The sequence below is a fragment of the Triticum dicoccoides genome, chromosome 3A (assembly GCF_002162155.2).
Source record: "Triticum dicoccoides isolate Atlit2015 ecotype Zavitan chromosome 3A, WEW_v2.0, whole genome shotgun sequence".
In the NCBI taxonomy this organism is placed as follows: Eukaryota; Viridiplantae; Streptophyta; class Magnoliopsida; order Poales; family Poaceae; genus Triticum; species Triticum dicoccoides.
Window position 1 is genome coordinate 227,386,088 of NC_041384.1, and position 15,409 is coordinate 227,401,496.

Sequence of the window (15,409 nt, forward strand, 5' to 3'; positions counted from 1 at the left end):
TAATCCGATGATTCAGGAGCCATTTTTCTCACTACCAGTTGCAACTCCACCCATGACAACTATGGGAGTAGACCCGGAACCTGTCCGTCAGGAGCCGACTGAACCCATTGTTGAGCATGAAAGGGAGGTGCAGCAGCAAATTTTAGAAGAAGTGCCAGAAGTTGAGGCATAGAATGTGCCAGAAACTGAGGCCCTTAGAAGGTCTACAAGACCAAGAAAGTCATCTATTTCTACTGACTTTAAAGTTTATAACACAGAAATAGTTCATACAGAAAAAGATCCCACCTCATATGAAGAAGCCATGAGAAGCCCTCATTCATCGAAGTGGATGAAGGAAATAGAAGACGAGATGAAATCGATGAGTTCCAAAGATGTTTGGGACTTAGAGGAAATTCCTAAAGGAGCCAAAACAGTAGGCTACAAATGGGTCTACAAAATTAAGTATGACTCTAAAAGGAATGTAGAAAAGTATAAAGCACGACTCGTGGCAAAAGGATTTACACAAAGAGAAGGGATAGATTACAATGAGACATTTTCTCCAGTCTCATGTAAGGATTCCTTCAGAATCATAATGGCATTAGTTGCTCATTTTGATTTAGAGTTACATCAAATGAATGTTAAGACGGCATTTCTGAATGGTGACTTAAAAGAAAAGGTCTACATGAAACAACCCAAGGGTTTTATCATGGAAGGCAAGGAAAATATGGGATGCCGCGTGAAGAAATCCATTTATGGATTAAGACAAGCCTCTAGACAGTGGTATCTAAAGTTTAATCAAACGATTAAAAGTTTTGGATTTAAAGAAAATATTGAGGATAATTGCTTGCTAGCAGTGATGTTAGTCTACTACAAGAAACAAAAAAGTTCTTATCATCAAATTTTGACATAACAGATCTTGGTGAAGCATCATATGTTTTGGGCATAGAAATTCACCGAGATAGAAACAATGGAGTCTTAGGACTATCGCAGAAAGCATATTTAGAAAAGGTTCTTAAAAAGTATAATATGCATGCGAGTAAAGCCACACCTGCTCCTATAGTTAAGGGCGATAGTTTTGGGAAATTCCAATGTCCCAAGAACCAGTACGAGATCGATCAAATGAAAGCAGTACCATATGCTTCGGCAGTTGGCAGCTTACAGTATGCATAAGTGTGCACTCGCCCTGACTTAGATTTTATCACCGGGGTACTCGGTAGATATCAAGAGAATCCAGGCATAGAGCACTGGAAGATGGTAAAGAAAGCATTACGTTATGCGCAAGGCACGAAGGACTACATGCTAATATACAGGAGAAGTGATTCCCTAGATATAAAAGGGTATTCAGACGCAGATTTTGCGGGGGACAGAGATGATAGAAAATCCACGTCAGGATACGTCTTCACTCTTGCCGGGGAGCTATTTCGTGGAAAAGCTCCAAATAGTCGATAGTTGCATCATCCATGATGTATGCAGAATTCATAGCATGCTTCGAAGCCACGGGGCAGGCGATATGGCTAAAGAAATTTGTACCCGACTTGAAAGTGGTAGATTGTATTCACAAACCACTAAAGATGTACTGTGACAACCAGCCCACAGTATTCTATGCTCACAACAACAAGTCAAGTAATACTGCCAAAACAATAGAGATAAGGTATTATGTTGTGAAAGATAAAATCCAGGATCAAACTATAAGTCTCGAGCATATAAGGACAAAAGGTATGCTTGCGGATCTGCTAACGAAAGGCTTACCACCCAATGTGTTCAAGGAACACTTAGCCGGCATGGGTTTAAGGGAAAACCTTATGATTTCTGGATAGGTCCAAAAGGAACAGAATTTGCTATTGAACATAACGTATGTTGTAGCTGTATGGTTCTAACGGCAATTAAGCTGTGACGATGAAACATGCTCTATGTACCAATATGTGATGAAACAAATAAACTAGAAAGTATAAAGTTAAAAGTAAAGTTGAGATCAAGGGGGGGAATGTTAGGTTGATCTCTCTCCCGTTAGAACCCAACCGGTCAAACGGGCCCCTGACTCGCCCCCTGATCGGGGGCGCCCAACCAAACCATGGTTGGTGGGCCCCTGTGACCCGCGCTATATAAACAGAGGTGGGGGCCGGGGCACGAATTACGAGGTTAATCGATGCCACAATCCCCACCTACAATCCCTATCGGTCGGTTAAGGTTAGGAATTCACGGTGAACCTACCTTCTGCCTGTCCAGACGAGCTCGATCCAGAGCCGACCATGGTGATGTGGTGATGGCGGCGATGTGGACAGAGAGTAGATGGCAGCGGTGGTGGAGCTTCCCGTGAGCACCGCGCTAGCCCTAAATCGGTAGGAATTGTAGGTGAGGACTGTGGCAGCGATTAACCTCGTAATTCATGCCCCGGCCCCCACCTCTGTTTATATATCATCAACATGACGAGACTCCTTTAGGAAAATATGCCAAGACTCCTCCACAACCTGTGTACACCGATCATGTCGAGTCCATGCATTCTCGAAGCGGAATGGTCTATCTCCCCGTTCATCCTCAATCTAATCTGACGTCCACAAAAATAATCATTGCACAACGATCTGATTCAGTACACTGTATGTGGCTAACAATTGTATTATCAAAGCCACTTGTAAACTTATCGTCTCCCAAAACTCTATCAAGCCGAACCTTGATATTTCCATTCCCTTGTTATCTATTGTCCCACTAGATGATCAGTTGCGTCATTGGCACAAAGACCAACCACAGCCACAAAGTAAAGCAACGTTGAGACCGGGGTCTACTCCAACTAGTATCTATGCGATGGTATGCCAAACAAACATTAGACTATGGCATGCCACAGGAGGGTCCACCAAACCGAGAGGAAACCAAGCGAAGCTGCATGCTGTCAAGACGACATCTGTGTGGGGTTGTGCGGGCCTGGACAACATGTTGCATGCCTGGGCGCGGCACGGTGCTTTCATCAGGCTTTGCCTGCCCGTACCCACATCAAGCAACACTCAGGTTTGTTATCTATCTGATCCGCTTACTATGGGCAGCGGAAAAAATATGTTTGGCTAACTTTAATGTCCCTTTGTGGATCATTGGGCATCATATGACCACGGCAGTGTGGGCTCGATCTATCTGAAACGATGTATCCCTGGTCAGCTATGGTATCCACGAAAGGGAAGTACGTAGGACATACACATATACCTGCACTCGTTGTTCGTGCCGAAGCTCTCTTTCGCTCTTTCACATGGTTATGGCTCAGTCACAAGGATTTTTGGTTTGGCCAGAGACCTAATCACCCTTGCTAGTTGGACATGCCTTGGTCAACTGTGCCTGGTTTGAACTACATGTCATTAGCGCGATCATCGGTACACGTCACAAGATTCACCCACCGCCGCCCATTGTGGCCACCGGAGGCAGGGGGGAGGCAGTGTGGGGTGCGCTAAGGAAGTTAAAGGAACAAGAAATAACACAAGTCCGGATCCCGGAGCTCATTGGGGTCTTTGTAGATGAACAGCAACACTCATGGCCTGTTTTTTTGGGACGTTCTTATATTTCTTTAGAAAGTGTTTCAAAAAAAAAAAATCTTTAGAGAGGGAGTGACGAACCTTCTCAAACAAAAATACCACATCCAGACAAGCCCGGGGCTGTTTTGTTGAATCGATCGTGATTCAAACAGAATGGACACGTTTCATATGATGATTCAACCATTAACAAGAAAGCAAATAACTATGAACATACTGCACCATTCATCTTAGCTAGCACACTACACTATCGAGTAACTGAAATTGACAGTGTATTTTGCAGAGTAATCGAAATTGACAGTGTATATCGCATCCAACGGTACCCTCTGAGTTACAAGATTGGTTGCACATTCCACCATTAACAGCAACCAAATAAGGTTCAGCTAGTAAGAAACATAGTTCCATCGTGATTCATTCAACAACCAAGCCGGTGCAGAAAGCATAATATCCAGGTAGAGACAGGTTTACTGTTTATTTCTTAGTACAAACTACATTACTGTGAGCTCAACAAGTCAGATTCACTGGCTGCTAGATTCGTCATGCTCTGGCTGCATCTGGTTCAGCACAAAAGCTCCCTCGAGGTTCTTATGCACCTCGGCTTTCATTTTCTCCTCCTTGGTCCCTCTCTTCAGTTTCATGAGGATATCAAACTTGGCGAAGTCTTCAACCACCTGGTCATGGTAGCAGCAAGTAAAGCTGGATGAATATTACTACTCGTGAAGGAGAGTTGAAGTAGAAGAACAATTACATAAAACAAACCTCAGCCTTTGCGCGAACGATTTCAACAAGTTCATATGGGAGAAGGGAATTCGACCACTGCTGGATTGATTTCACAGCATGGCTTGCAGCATCTTTGACTACAGGATCATGCACAGGCACATCACGCCATCCAGGCTCATGTCCCCCTGAAATTGGTTTGAGTTCAATACAAGTACTTGATAAGACCATATTACGGGAAGCTAAACTATATAAGACCTAACATGTAACACAAGTTCATGTCTACTATTACCATCCATATCATATGCAACATCTGATATTCAATGACTTCCTAATTTAACCACTTGGCATCAGGTTTTATCTTGTTCCCTGTTACAAGACCCGAGCAGAAAAAGTGAACATGCCAAAGAAGAAAATAGGCTGGTATGACGTTCGATGCCACTTCAGAAAGAATATGTGAAGTTCTTACAGAAAGAAGCGTCATACAGTTAGAACATGGCTTTTCTCAATAACACTTCTTTACCCCAACCCCCTCTGCTCACCAATACTTTTCTGATTGTTCCTGAACTATATAGGGACACGGGAAATAGGGAGACTGTAACAAACTACTCGAATAATTTGGACAGATGCCAAGATAGTGTGCAACATCCAGTTATCCACTTTCATACTTCTTCTAAAATCAGTTCGTGTATCAGGTTACATGAACAGAACGCCTTTACTGTCTGAAATTAGGAACATTGTTTCAATGCTGGGGTGAACTACAAACTGGTATGAACACCTGCCAAGTCGTGGCAAATATTTACACTTACGTGAGCTAATACTTGAATTTCATTTGGCAATCAAGACGTCCTGATGTGAACATAACACTACGTAACCTGATCATGATAGTCAAACTACTACATACTCACTTCATGAAGTTTTTTTGGCAACATACGATTTTCTACCATATGAAAGTAACTATGAAAATAACAACTTGTGTGCCTGCATTTGAACCAAATGTCCTGATCATCAGAATTATGTTCATTTTGATGAACTCAACAAGTCGACAACACTTCGTAGACCACACATCAGCTGTCAAATTTCGACGAACAATTATAGCCGTCTAACTAACTCCCAATCCAGAAATTAGCGATAAAGCAAGTGTTCATGTTACCTATGGTTTGGGCTTTACCATGATAGATGGTCATCATCATTGGTACGTAAACTATTTTCACGAACTCACCTAATATGATGGCCTTCTCTTTAATGCATAATTGACATGAGCTGGAGCAGTCTAGTGATTTTGTTCTATTGTTTGATTATTAGTTGAAGCTCCAAGGATACTACTATCATAAAGCAAGACTTAACATGTGGAGGAGACTGGTTTGTTGGATAAGCCTAGAAATCCCAAATACTAGAGCAGCAGGTTATCATATTATTGTGCTAAAAATTGATTCCAAGCTATCATCCCCAACCCCGTTTGGGTGATCTGGAACACTGATTTTAAATGAAACCACCTGAACGAACACACATGTTGTTCGGAAGGAGCATATCGGATACTAGGCAATGGGCATTTCTACAAACACCTACGACTCACCGCATCAAGTACTCTTAATAAATCACACACACATATATATAGGAAAACACAAGCAGCAGCAAGCAACGGACAGATCGCACCGATGAAACCAGCGGGAGCGTACCTCTCTTGGCGCCGAGGTCGGAGATGGTGAAGGAGGTGGCGTCCCCGGTGTGGCGGAACTCCTGCAGCTCCTTGAAGTCGAGCCACGGCTTGACCCAGACCTTGGCCTCGTACAGCTTCTTCCGGCCGGCCTCGAGCGCCTCGAGCGTGAGGTGATGCACCGTGCCGGCCACCGTCTGCTCCTTGGCCTCCACGACCCGCACGAACTCCAGCAGCGCGTTCTGCAGCGCCACCACACACACACACACAACTCACATATCAGTACCCAAATCGACCGCGGCAGTTCATCACAGCAGCAAAAATAGCAGACCATCCGAGGAGGGGAGAAAAAGGAGAGGATGAGTAGTCAAATCGCGTCACCTCGCGCTTGTTGTGCTCGTCGACGGCGAAGCGGGCGAGGCCGTCGGTCTCGAGGCTGTTGGCCGCGGCGGGGTTCTCGCTCTTGCCGCCGAGGACGTGGCTGGCCATGGCTCCGATGGCGAGGGAGGCGGAGCCGACGAGGAAGAGGAGGGCTAGAGCGGCGAGGAGGGCAACGGGAGCGGAGGAGGCGGGCCGCGTCGCAGCAACGCGCATGCTCTGCCGGAGGAGTCCTTTGCGGTTTCGCTTTGCTTCGTGATGACTGCGTGTGCGTGGGTGGGGTTTGGATTCTGCACCGAGGAAGGGATAAGGAACCGAAGTAAGCAACGCAAGGGGCGTGGAGTCGGGGTCTCGTCCCTCCCTCCCGTCGGCGCGGGTCAGGCCGGTTGCGGTAGTGGGATGTGTTGCGACGCGTGGAGGCTAGGCGCGGGATCCACGGATGGACGGTGCCAGCACGTTGCTTAGGATGTAAGCGATGAAAGGAATTAAAATTGCTTTTGCTGGTAGGCCGGAGTAGCCGGGACAGCTTCTTCTCGTTTTGGCAAATTTTCTTGCAAATCGCTACAAATTTAACGTCAGTTTTTCTAAAAAATAGTAATTAACGTCAGATATTTAGGTATGATATAAATTTGATGAGATTTTAAGCATCGCAAATCTGATGCCTAAGAATGGGAAATTGCGAGCATGGCAATTTTCACCAGCAAACATGTTAAATCATTGCCAGGTTTGAAAATATGACATTAGATTTATCATGCTTAAAAATATGATGTCAGACCGATATGTCATTATGATCCGAAAGTACGTGAGAGAAACTAAAAGACTCCTTTTACATAAACAACCCAGAAAAACATTAAAAATACATTGAAGCTTATAAGAGACATGTGTGTGAAGCGATAACACGAGTCAGTACTAACAACTGGCTTTGCAACATCCCTAAAAAGAACTTGCGTTGCAACAAGGGACGTGAATGTCACACATGTATACGCACATGCTTGTGTCAGTGATCAAGAGGAGCGCCAAGGTGGAGTTCAAACTAAAGGCCGGCCCAAGAGGCAGCCTCGCCTACCCGCTCGGCTAGCTGGGCCTGAGTGGGCCTGACCAAGCGGTACTTATACCTCTAACTAGGATAGACTGAGCTGGCGATTGGTATAACGGCTAGTGGTGGCGTGTGTGGTGTGAGCTCCTGCGCAAGCCAGATCCGTCATGTACCTTCCTCCTCCCCCCCCTAGCTCGAATTCTATAGCAATGGCTTGAATACAAACCCTAGCCCTCACAATCTGGTATTAGAGCCGTTCTTAGCCCTGGATATTCCAATCCACCACCGTCACACCCGATTCGCCACCCGCCGCCGCGCCGAGGCCATGGAGAAAATTTCTCTGAAAACCAAGGCGATTTACGAGCTTCTTCGGGCCGATTTCGATGCCGCCTTCTCCAGGAGCTCGGCGGAGCGCAGCGAGGAGATGACCACGGCCCTCGCCAAGCTCGACAGCAAGCTGGATCAGCTTTCGGGCCGCATCGACGACGTCAAGCTCGCGATCGGCGTCGACCTCGACGAACTCCGCGGTGAGATCGGGGTGGACCGAAGCACCACAGCGTGCCCCGCCGCCCCTTCGTCTCCGCGAGGATCGACACCGCCGACCAAGGGCACACCTCCGAGCAGTGGATCGGGAGGATCTGAAAATTTCCACGGCGAAGCAGATCACCGGGGAGCAGTTCCAAAGTACGTGCCCCCGCCAGCACGAGGTATGCCGTCAGAACCCAACCTCTCGAGGCAGATCGTTCAGGCTCCTGAATTGTTTCGTCCGCTCCAGTCTGAAGTTGTTGGGTTTGGTCCTCGAATGGAGTTGCCGCGTTTCGATGGCTCGAATCCTAAGCTCTGGCAATCGCGTTGTGAGGACTATTTCAAATTGTGGAGCACTCCGCAGCATTAGTGGGTGTCGTTTGCTTCTACTCAGTTCGAGGGCACATCGGCGCATTGGTTGGAGTCGGTTCAGCGTCGTGCTCCACATGTCAATTGGCCTGAATTTTGCAACCTGCTGCAATCCAGGTTTGGCAGGAACAAACACCAGAATCTGTTGCGCCAGATGTTCAACATTCGGCAGACTAGTTCAGTCGAAGAGTATGTGGAGCGATTTTCAGAACTGTATCATCAGCTGACTGCTTATGAGACAAATCCAAACACGATGCATTACGTCACCAGATTCATGGAAGGGTTAGTTCCATCAGTTCGCTTGTTGGTTGGAATTCAGCAACCTGAGGATTTGGATTCAGCATATGCTCTAGCCTTGTTGTTTGAAGAGCTGGGTGAAACTACTACGTACTCTAGCAGTACAAACCATGGAAGCAAACGCCACACCTACTCTAGCTCTCGATCGTCAGTGAACAAGGTTCCGGAAGACAAGAAAATCACTGAACCAGCTCGTGCTGCCCCAACTGAAGATCAATGGGCTGCTCTGCGTGCTTACAGAAAGTCCAAGGGTCTGTGTTTCATATGTGGAGAACGATGGGCCCGTGATCATCGCTGCAAACAGGAAATTCAGTTGCATGTGGTACATGAAATGTTGGATTATGTTCAGAACATGCCCTCTGATCTGAGTGACTCTGAAGAAACAGTTGTTGGTGAGGTCAATGCTATCTGTCTTTCTGCAGCTGCCTTAGGAGATAATTCAGATCCAGCAGTGTCAACTATGAAACTGAAAGTGTATTTGCAAGGGCAACCCTTAATTTTTCTGGTTGATTCAGGCAGTACTCATTTGTTCATTGACTCCACAGTTGCAACTACTGTTCAGGGCATTTCTTCCTTGCCAGTTTATATGGTTAAAGTGGCTAATGGAAGTTTGGTCCCATGCTCTCAACAGTTGCTGGATGGCAAGTGGTCCTGTGCTGGTAATGAGTTTGTCAGTAACTTCAGGGTTTTTCCTTTGTGATCTTACCATGGAATTTTGGGTTTGGATTGGTTAGCTACTCACAGTCCTATGCAAATAGATTGGGTTGCACATTGGTTGTCCTTCCAGCACTCAGGGCAACAAATTACTCTGTTGGGTCAGGATGATGTCCCTCAAGTCTATGCTCTGGTAGAAATGTCAGCCCTGTTGGTAACTGAAGATATGGCAGTATCTGAACTGCCCTCTGAAATCCAAGCACTGTTGACTAAATATGCTCCTGTGTTTGAAGCTCCCTCTGGTCTCCCTCCAAGAAGAAAGTATGACCATGAAATTCCTTTAGTTCCTGGAGCTCAACCTGTGTCCAGAAGCAAGTGAAATGGAAAAGCAAGTGAAAGAAATGTTGGATGCTGGAATTATTAGACCCAGCACCAGTGCTTTCTCTTCTCTAGTTATATTAGTGCAGAAGAAGGATAAAACTTGGAGACCTGTATATGATTATAGAAAATTGAATGCTATCACAGTGAAGAGCAAATATCCAATCCCTGTTATTGATGAGTTATTGGATGAGTTGTCTAGAGCTTGTTGGTTTTCCAAGTTGGACCTTCGAGCAGGTTATCATCAGATCAGGTTGGCCCCTGGGGAAGAACACAAAACAACATTTCAGACACATTTTGGCCATTTTGAATTTCTGGTGTTGTCCTTTGGTCTTACTGGAGGACCTAATACATTCAATTTTGCCTTGAATGAGACACTGTCACCCTGTGTCAGGAAATTTGTGTTGCTTCTCTTTGATGATATCCTCATATTTAGTCCTTCTTATGCACTGCACTTACAATTTGGAAGAAGTGTTGAAACTGCTCTTACAACATCAGTGGCAAGTGAAACTGTCAAAATGTGCTTTTGCACAAACTCAGGTTGTTTACTTGGGACATGTCATCAGTGGCCAAGGGGTAGCTACTGACTCTTCCAAGATTTCTACTATTTAGAACTGGCCAACACCTGTGTCTGCTAAGGAAGTCAGGGGATTTTTGGGCCTAGCTGGGTATTACAGGAAGTTCATAGCCCACTATGGTATGCTGAGCAAACCTCTTACTAACCTTCTCAAAAAGGGAGTCCCATTTCTGTGGACATACAATGAACAACAAGCCTTTGTGCTTCTGAAGCAAGCTCTGACATCAGCCCCAGTACTGGCCTTACCTGATTTCTCCAAGAAATTTATTGTGGAGATAGATGCCTGTGATGTAGGAAATTGGGGCGGTACTTATGCAGGAAGGCCACCCAATTGCTTATGTAAGCAAAGCTCTTGGGCCCAGAAATTAGACACTTTCAGTGTATGAGAAGGAATATTTGGCCATTCTTCTAGCAGTGGAACACTGGCGCCAGTATCTGCAGTTATCTGAATTTATCATCAGAACTGATCAAAGAAGTCTGGCCTGTCTGTCAGAGCAACGTTTGCATACCAGGTGGCAACAGAAAGCACTCACTAAACTACTTGGGCTGCAGTATGCCATTGAATATAAAAAAGGGATTGAAAGTAGTGCTACTGATTCCCTTTCCAGACGACCTGCAACTCCAGGGGACATAATACCAGAACTGCAACATATTTCATCTGCCCAACCTGCTTGGTTGACAGAAGTTTTGAAAAGCTATGATCAAGATCCAGCAGCTCTGGAACTTTTGCAACAGCTATCCACGTCGCCCACTTCTCACAGCAAATTTACTCTCAAAGCTGGTGTAATCAGACAGGGCAAGTGTGTTTGGTTAGGTTGTGACTTAGCACTGCACAGTAAGATATGTGCTGCTTTTCATGACAGTCCACTGGGAGGACATTCTGGGTTTTCAGTAACTTACATGCGTGTCAAGCAGTTGTTTCAATGGAAGGGCATGCGAGGTTTCATTAAAAACTATGTTCAGAGCTGTCTGGTGTGCCAACAGGCCAAACCTGAAAGAGTTCCTTCTCCTGGTCTTCTTCAGCCTCTACGAATACCTTCATTGCCTTGGGAAATGGTTACAATGCACTTTGTTGAAGGTTTGCCTCCATCAGGCCGTTACAACTGTTTGTTGGTGGTTATTGACAAGCTCTCCAAGTATGGGCACTTTATTCCCTTGCATCATCCGTTCTCTGTTGAAACTGTTGCTGAGGCCTTCCTGAACACTATCTACAAGCTGCATGGTATGCCCCGCTCCATAGTTTTAGATCGTGATTGCATTTTCACAAGCAAGTTTTGGAGTGAGCTGTTCCAAAAATCAGGCGTTCAGCTTCACATGAGCTCTGCTCGACATCCGCAGCCAGATGGCCAGACAGAACCTGTCAATCAGAGTGTTTTTTGAGATGCTTTGTCAGTGGACATCAGTCGTGGTGGGCTAAATGGATCCTAGTAATTCTGGTATAACACAAACTGGCATTCAGCTACTGGAAAAACTCCATTTGAAATTATCTATGGACATGAGCCATGCCACTTTGGTTTATCTGCTGAAAGTACTGTTCAGTCTGATGATTTGCAACAGTGGCTCAGCGATTGCCTGGTGATTATGGACTCGGTTAAGCAGCATCTGCTTCGTTCCCAGCAATGTATGAAACACCAAGGTGATAAACATCACTCTGATCGCTCGTTTGCAGTTGGGGACAAGGTTTTTCTCAAGCTTCAACCGTACCTTCAGTCGTCTATGGCACCGAGGGCAAATCACAAGTTGGCGTTCAAATTCTATGGACCTTTCGAAATTTTGGAACGCATCGGTGAAGTGGCTTATCGCCTGCGCCTTCCTCCTTCTAGCAAAGTGCACCCTGTTTTTCATGTGTCGCTTCTCAAGAAAGTAATTGCTCCCCACAACCAGGTGCTCTCGCAACTTCCTTCTCCGGATGATCAGTTTCAGGTGCCAGAACAAGTGTTGCAACAGCGGGTGATCCACCGAGGCTCTGATTCCATGCTCCAAGTCTTAATCAAGTGGAGTTCGTCTCCGCTAGATATGGCTACCTAGGAAGACAAGATCACTCTGCAGCAAAGGTTTCCCAGAGCGCCGGCTTGGGGTCAAGCCGGGTTTAACAGGGGAGGGATTGTCAGCGATCAAGAGGAGCGCCAAGGTGGAGTTCAAACTGAAGGCCGGCCCAAGAGGCAGCCTCGCCTACCCGCTCGGCTAGCTGGGCCTGAGTGGGCCTGACCAAGCGGTACTTATACCTGTAACTAGGATAGACTGAGCTGGCGATTGGTATAACGGCTAGTGGTGGCGTGTGTGGTGTGAGCTCCTGCGCGAGCCAGATCCGTCCTGTACCTTCCTCCTTCCCCCCCCTTGTAGCTCGAATTCTATAGCAATGGCTTGAATACAAACCCTAGCCCTCACAGCTTGTCACCTGACAAAGTAGCGGATCATGTCTTCATCCCACTGCTTACCAACTCAACGACAACCGCCGCTGATGAATTACAGGAGCTGATTGCCACAAACGACGGAGGCAAAAACCATAGCCAAGGCCTCGGCTTGCTCCATGAACTACTCTAGATGCCAAGGTTGAACATGCCGCAGAATATGTGGGCTAATCACACAACAAGAGCAATGATAATTCTCAAGTGCAAGGAATCATTGTAGCACTTTTCAAATATGAAAGCGACAAGTATGAACTGTCGAACCCACAAAAAGATAAAAATAAGATCAATATTCTCTCGGGTCCTATCCACCACTGATACAACCCTATGTATACCGAGCGTTTGCTTTATCTAGAAACAAGAAATCTACTTTATGGGCATAAAGAGGATAGCTTTTGCATGATAATGGAGAACTAAAACATAAAAATAGATGCTGCCTAAATAAATTTAAATTATATTATAATATATTACAAATAGCGAGTGTGGAATAACAATGTTATGATGTGCGGAGTTGTCCTTAGGCAATTACTAGTTAGCAAGTTTTAATGTGGGAGAGGCCTCTGCTAGCATGTCATCCCTTACTTGGAACTCTATGCACTTATGATTGAAACTATTGAAAAGCATCTGCAACAACCAAATACATTAAGGTAAAATCCAAACGTAGCATTAAGATTAATGGGTCCCCCTTTAATCCCGTATGAATCAATTTTTATGGTAGGAAGAAGCTTCTGTCGCTCTCGCCCTTCAATTCATAGTCCTTTCAACATACAACTAACTCTGTAGTGTGATCCAAGCTCACGCTCATATGATGGGCACCGAAGAACAATAACATAACCACAAGCAACTTAAACCAATCATAGCAATTCATCAATTGACCATAGGACAACAAAAATCTACTTAAACACAATAGTAGTGACCCAAGTCTTTGGATAATAATTAATAGCACAAAAACACCATGTTCAAGTAGGAGATTACAATGGGTTTCAGGAGAGTGGACCACCTAAAATAGATGAGGGAGATGATGAAGACGATGATGTTGATGAAGACGATCACCGCGGCGATGGTTCCCCCGGCGACACTCCAGCACCACCGGGAGAGAGGGGAAAAGAGGCCCCCCTCTAGCTTGTTCCTTCATGGCCTCCCCCCCTAAATGGGGAGAGCTTCTCTGATAACCCACAAGTATAAGGGATCGCGACAGTCTTCGAGGGTAGTATTTCACCCAAATTTATTGATTCAACACAAGGGGAGCCAAAGAATATTTATGAGTATTAGCAGTTGAGTTGTCAATTCAAGCACACTTGGAGAACTAAATATCTGCAGCAAAGTGTTTAGTAGCACAGTAATATGATAGTTTGATAGCACTAGTAACAGTAACGGTAACCGTATTGGTAGCAGTTTTGTAGTGGTTGTAATAGCAGCAGCAGCGGTAGTAACTTAGCAAAGATCAATATGAGAGAAGCGTAGGCATTGGATCAAGGATGGATATTTGTGTTGGATGATATTCATCATATAACAGTCACAACCTAGAGCGATACACGATAGCTCCAATTCATCAATTCAATGTAGGTATGTATTCTGTATATAGTCATACATGCTTATATAAGAACTTGCATGACATCTTTGTCCTACCCTCCCGTGGCAGCGGGGTCCATAAGGAAACTAAGGGATATTAAGACCTACTTTTAATAGAGAACGGGAACTGATGGCGGCTTGAAGCTACGTCGGTATTTCCCCAAAGAGGAAGGGATGATGCAACACAGCGACAGTAGGTATTTCTCTCAGTGATGAAACCAAGGTTATGAACCAGTAGGAGAACCAAGCAACAACACGTAAACGGCACCTACACACAAATAACAAATACTCGCAACCCGACGTATTAAAGGGGTTGTCAATCCCTTTCAGGTAACGACGCCAGAAATTGACAAACGGACGTGAATAAATTGTAGTAGATTGATAGATCGAACGCCAAATAAAATAAATAAGAATAAATTGCAGCAAGATATTTTTAGTATTTTTGGTTTAATAGATCTGGAAATAAAAGCAAAGCAAAATAGATCGCAAAGGCAAATAATATGAGAAAGAGACCCGAGGGTGTAGGTTTCACTAGTGGCTTCTCTCGAGAAAAATAGCAAACGACGGGTAAACAAATTACTGTTGGGCAATTAATAGAACTTCAAATAGTCATGATGACATCCAGGCAATGATCATTATATAGTCATCATGTCCAATATTAGTAGACCGACTCTTGCCTACATCTACTACTATTACTCCACACATCGACCGCTATCCAGCATGCATCTAGTATATTAAGTTCATGGAGAAACGGAGTAATGCAATAAGAATGATGACATGATGTAGACAAGATCTATTTATGTATAAATAGACCTCATCGTTTTCTCCTTAGTAGCAACGATACATACGTGTTGGTTCCCCTTCTGTCACTGGGATCAAGCACCGTAAGATCGAACCCACTACAAAGCACCTCTTCCCATTGCAAGATAAATAGATCAAGTTGGCCAAACAAAACCCAAATATCAGAGAAGAAATACCAGGCTATAAGAAATCATGCATATAAGAGATCAAAGAAACTCAAATAACTTTCACGGATAAAAAGAGATAGATTTGATCATAAACTCAAAGTTCATCGGATCCCAACAAACACACCGCAAAAGAGTTACATCATATGGATCTCCAAGAGACCATTGTATTGAGAAACAAACGAGAGAGAGGAACCCATCTAGCTACTAACTATGGACCTGAAGGTTTACAAAGAACTACTCACACATCATCGGAGAGGCACCAATGGAAGTGGTGAACCCCTCCACGATGGTGTCTAGATTGGATCAGGTGGTTCTGGACTCTGCAGTGGCTGGAATTGATTTTCGTTGACTCCCCTAGGGTTTCTGGAATATTGGGGTATTTATA

The 15,409-nt window shown here is 44.9% G+C and overlaps 1 protein-coding gene across 1 annotated transcript; it reads right to left on the bottom strand.

Moving 5' to 3' along the window:
* Positions 1-3,743: 3,743 nt before the first annotated feature.
* On the bottom strand, positions 3,744-6,577 carry LOC119267966 (cysteine proteinase inhibitor 12-like). Its single transcript, XM_037549433.1, has 4 exons — positions 6,244-6,577; positions 5,885-6,104; positions 4,248-4,393; positions 3,744-4,159 (listed from the first exon to the last, which is right to left on the bottom strand). Exons 1-4 carry the CDS (start codon positions 6,454-6,456, stop codon positions 4,007-4,009), a joined length of 732 nt encoding a protein of 243 aa, XP_037405330.1. The 5' UTR covers positions 6,457-6,577; the 3' UTR covers positions 3,744-4,006.
* Positions 6,578-15,409: the final 8,832 nt, after the last annotated feature.

Coding starts and splice junctions, on each gene's coding strand:
- LOC119267966 (XM_037549433.1), bottom strand. CDS start 6,456: ATGCGCGTTGCTGCGACGCGGCCCGCCTCCTCCGCTCCCGTTGCCCTC. Junction 6,105..6,243: donor ACGAGCACAACAAGCGCGAG/GTGACGCGATTT, acceptor GTGGCGCTGCAG/AACGCGCTGCTGGAGTTCGT. Junction 4,394..5,884: donor CGACCTCGGCGCCAAGAGAG/GTACGCTCCCGC, acceptor AACCAATTTCAG/GGGGACATGAGCCTGGATGG.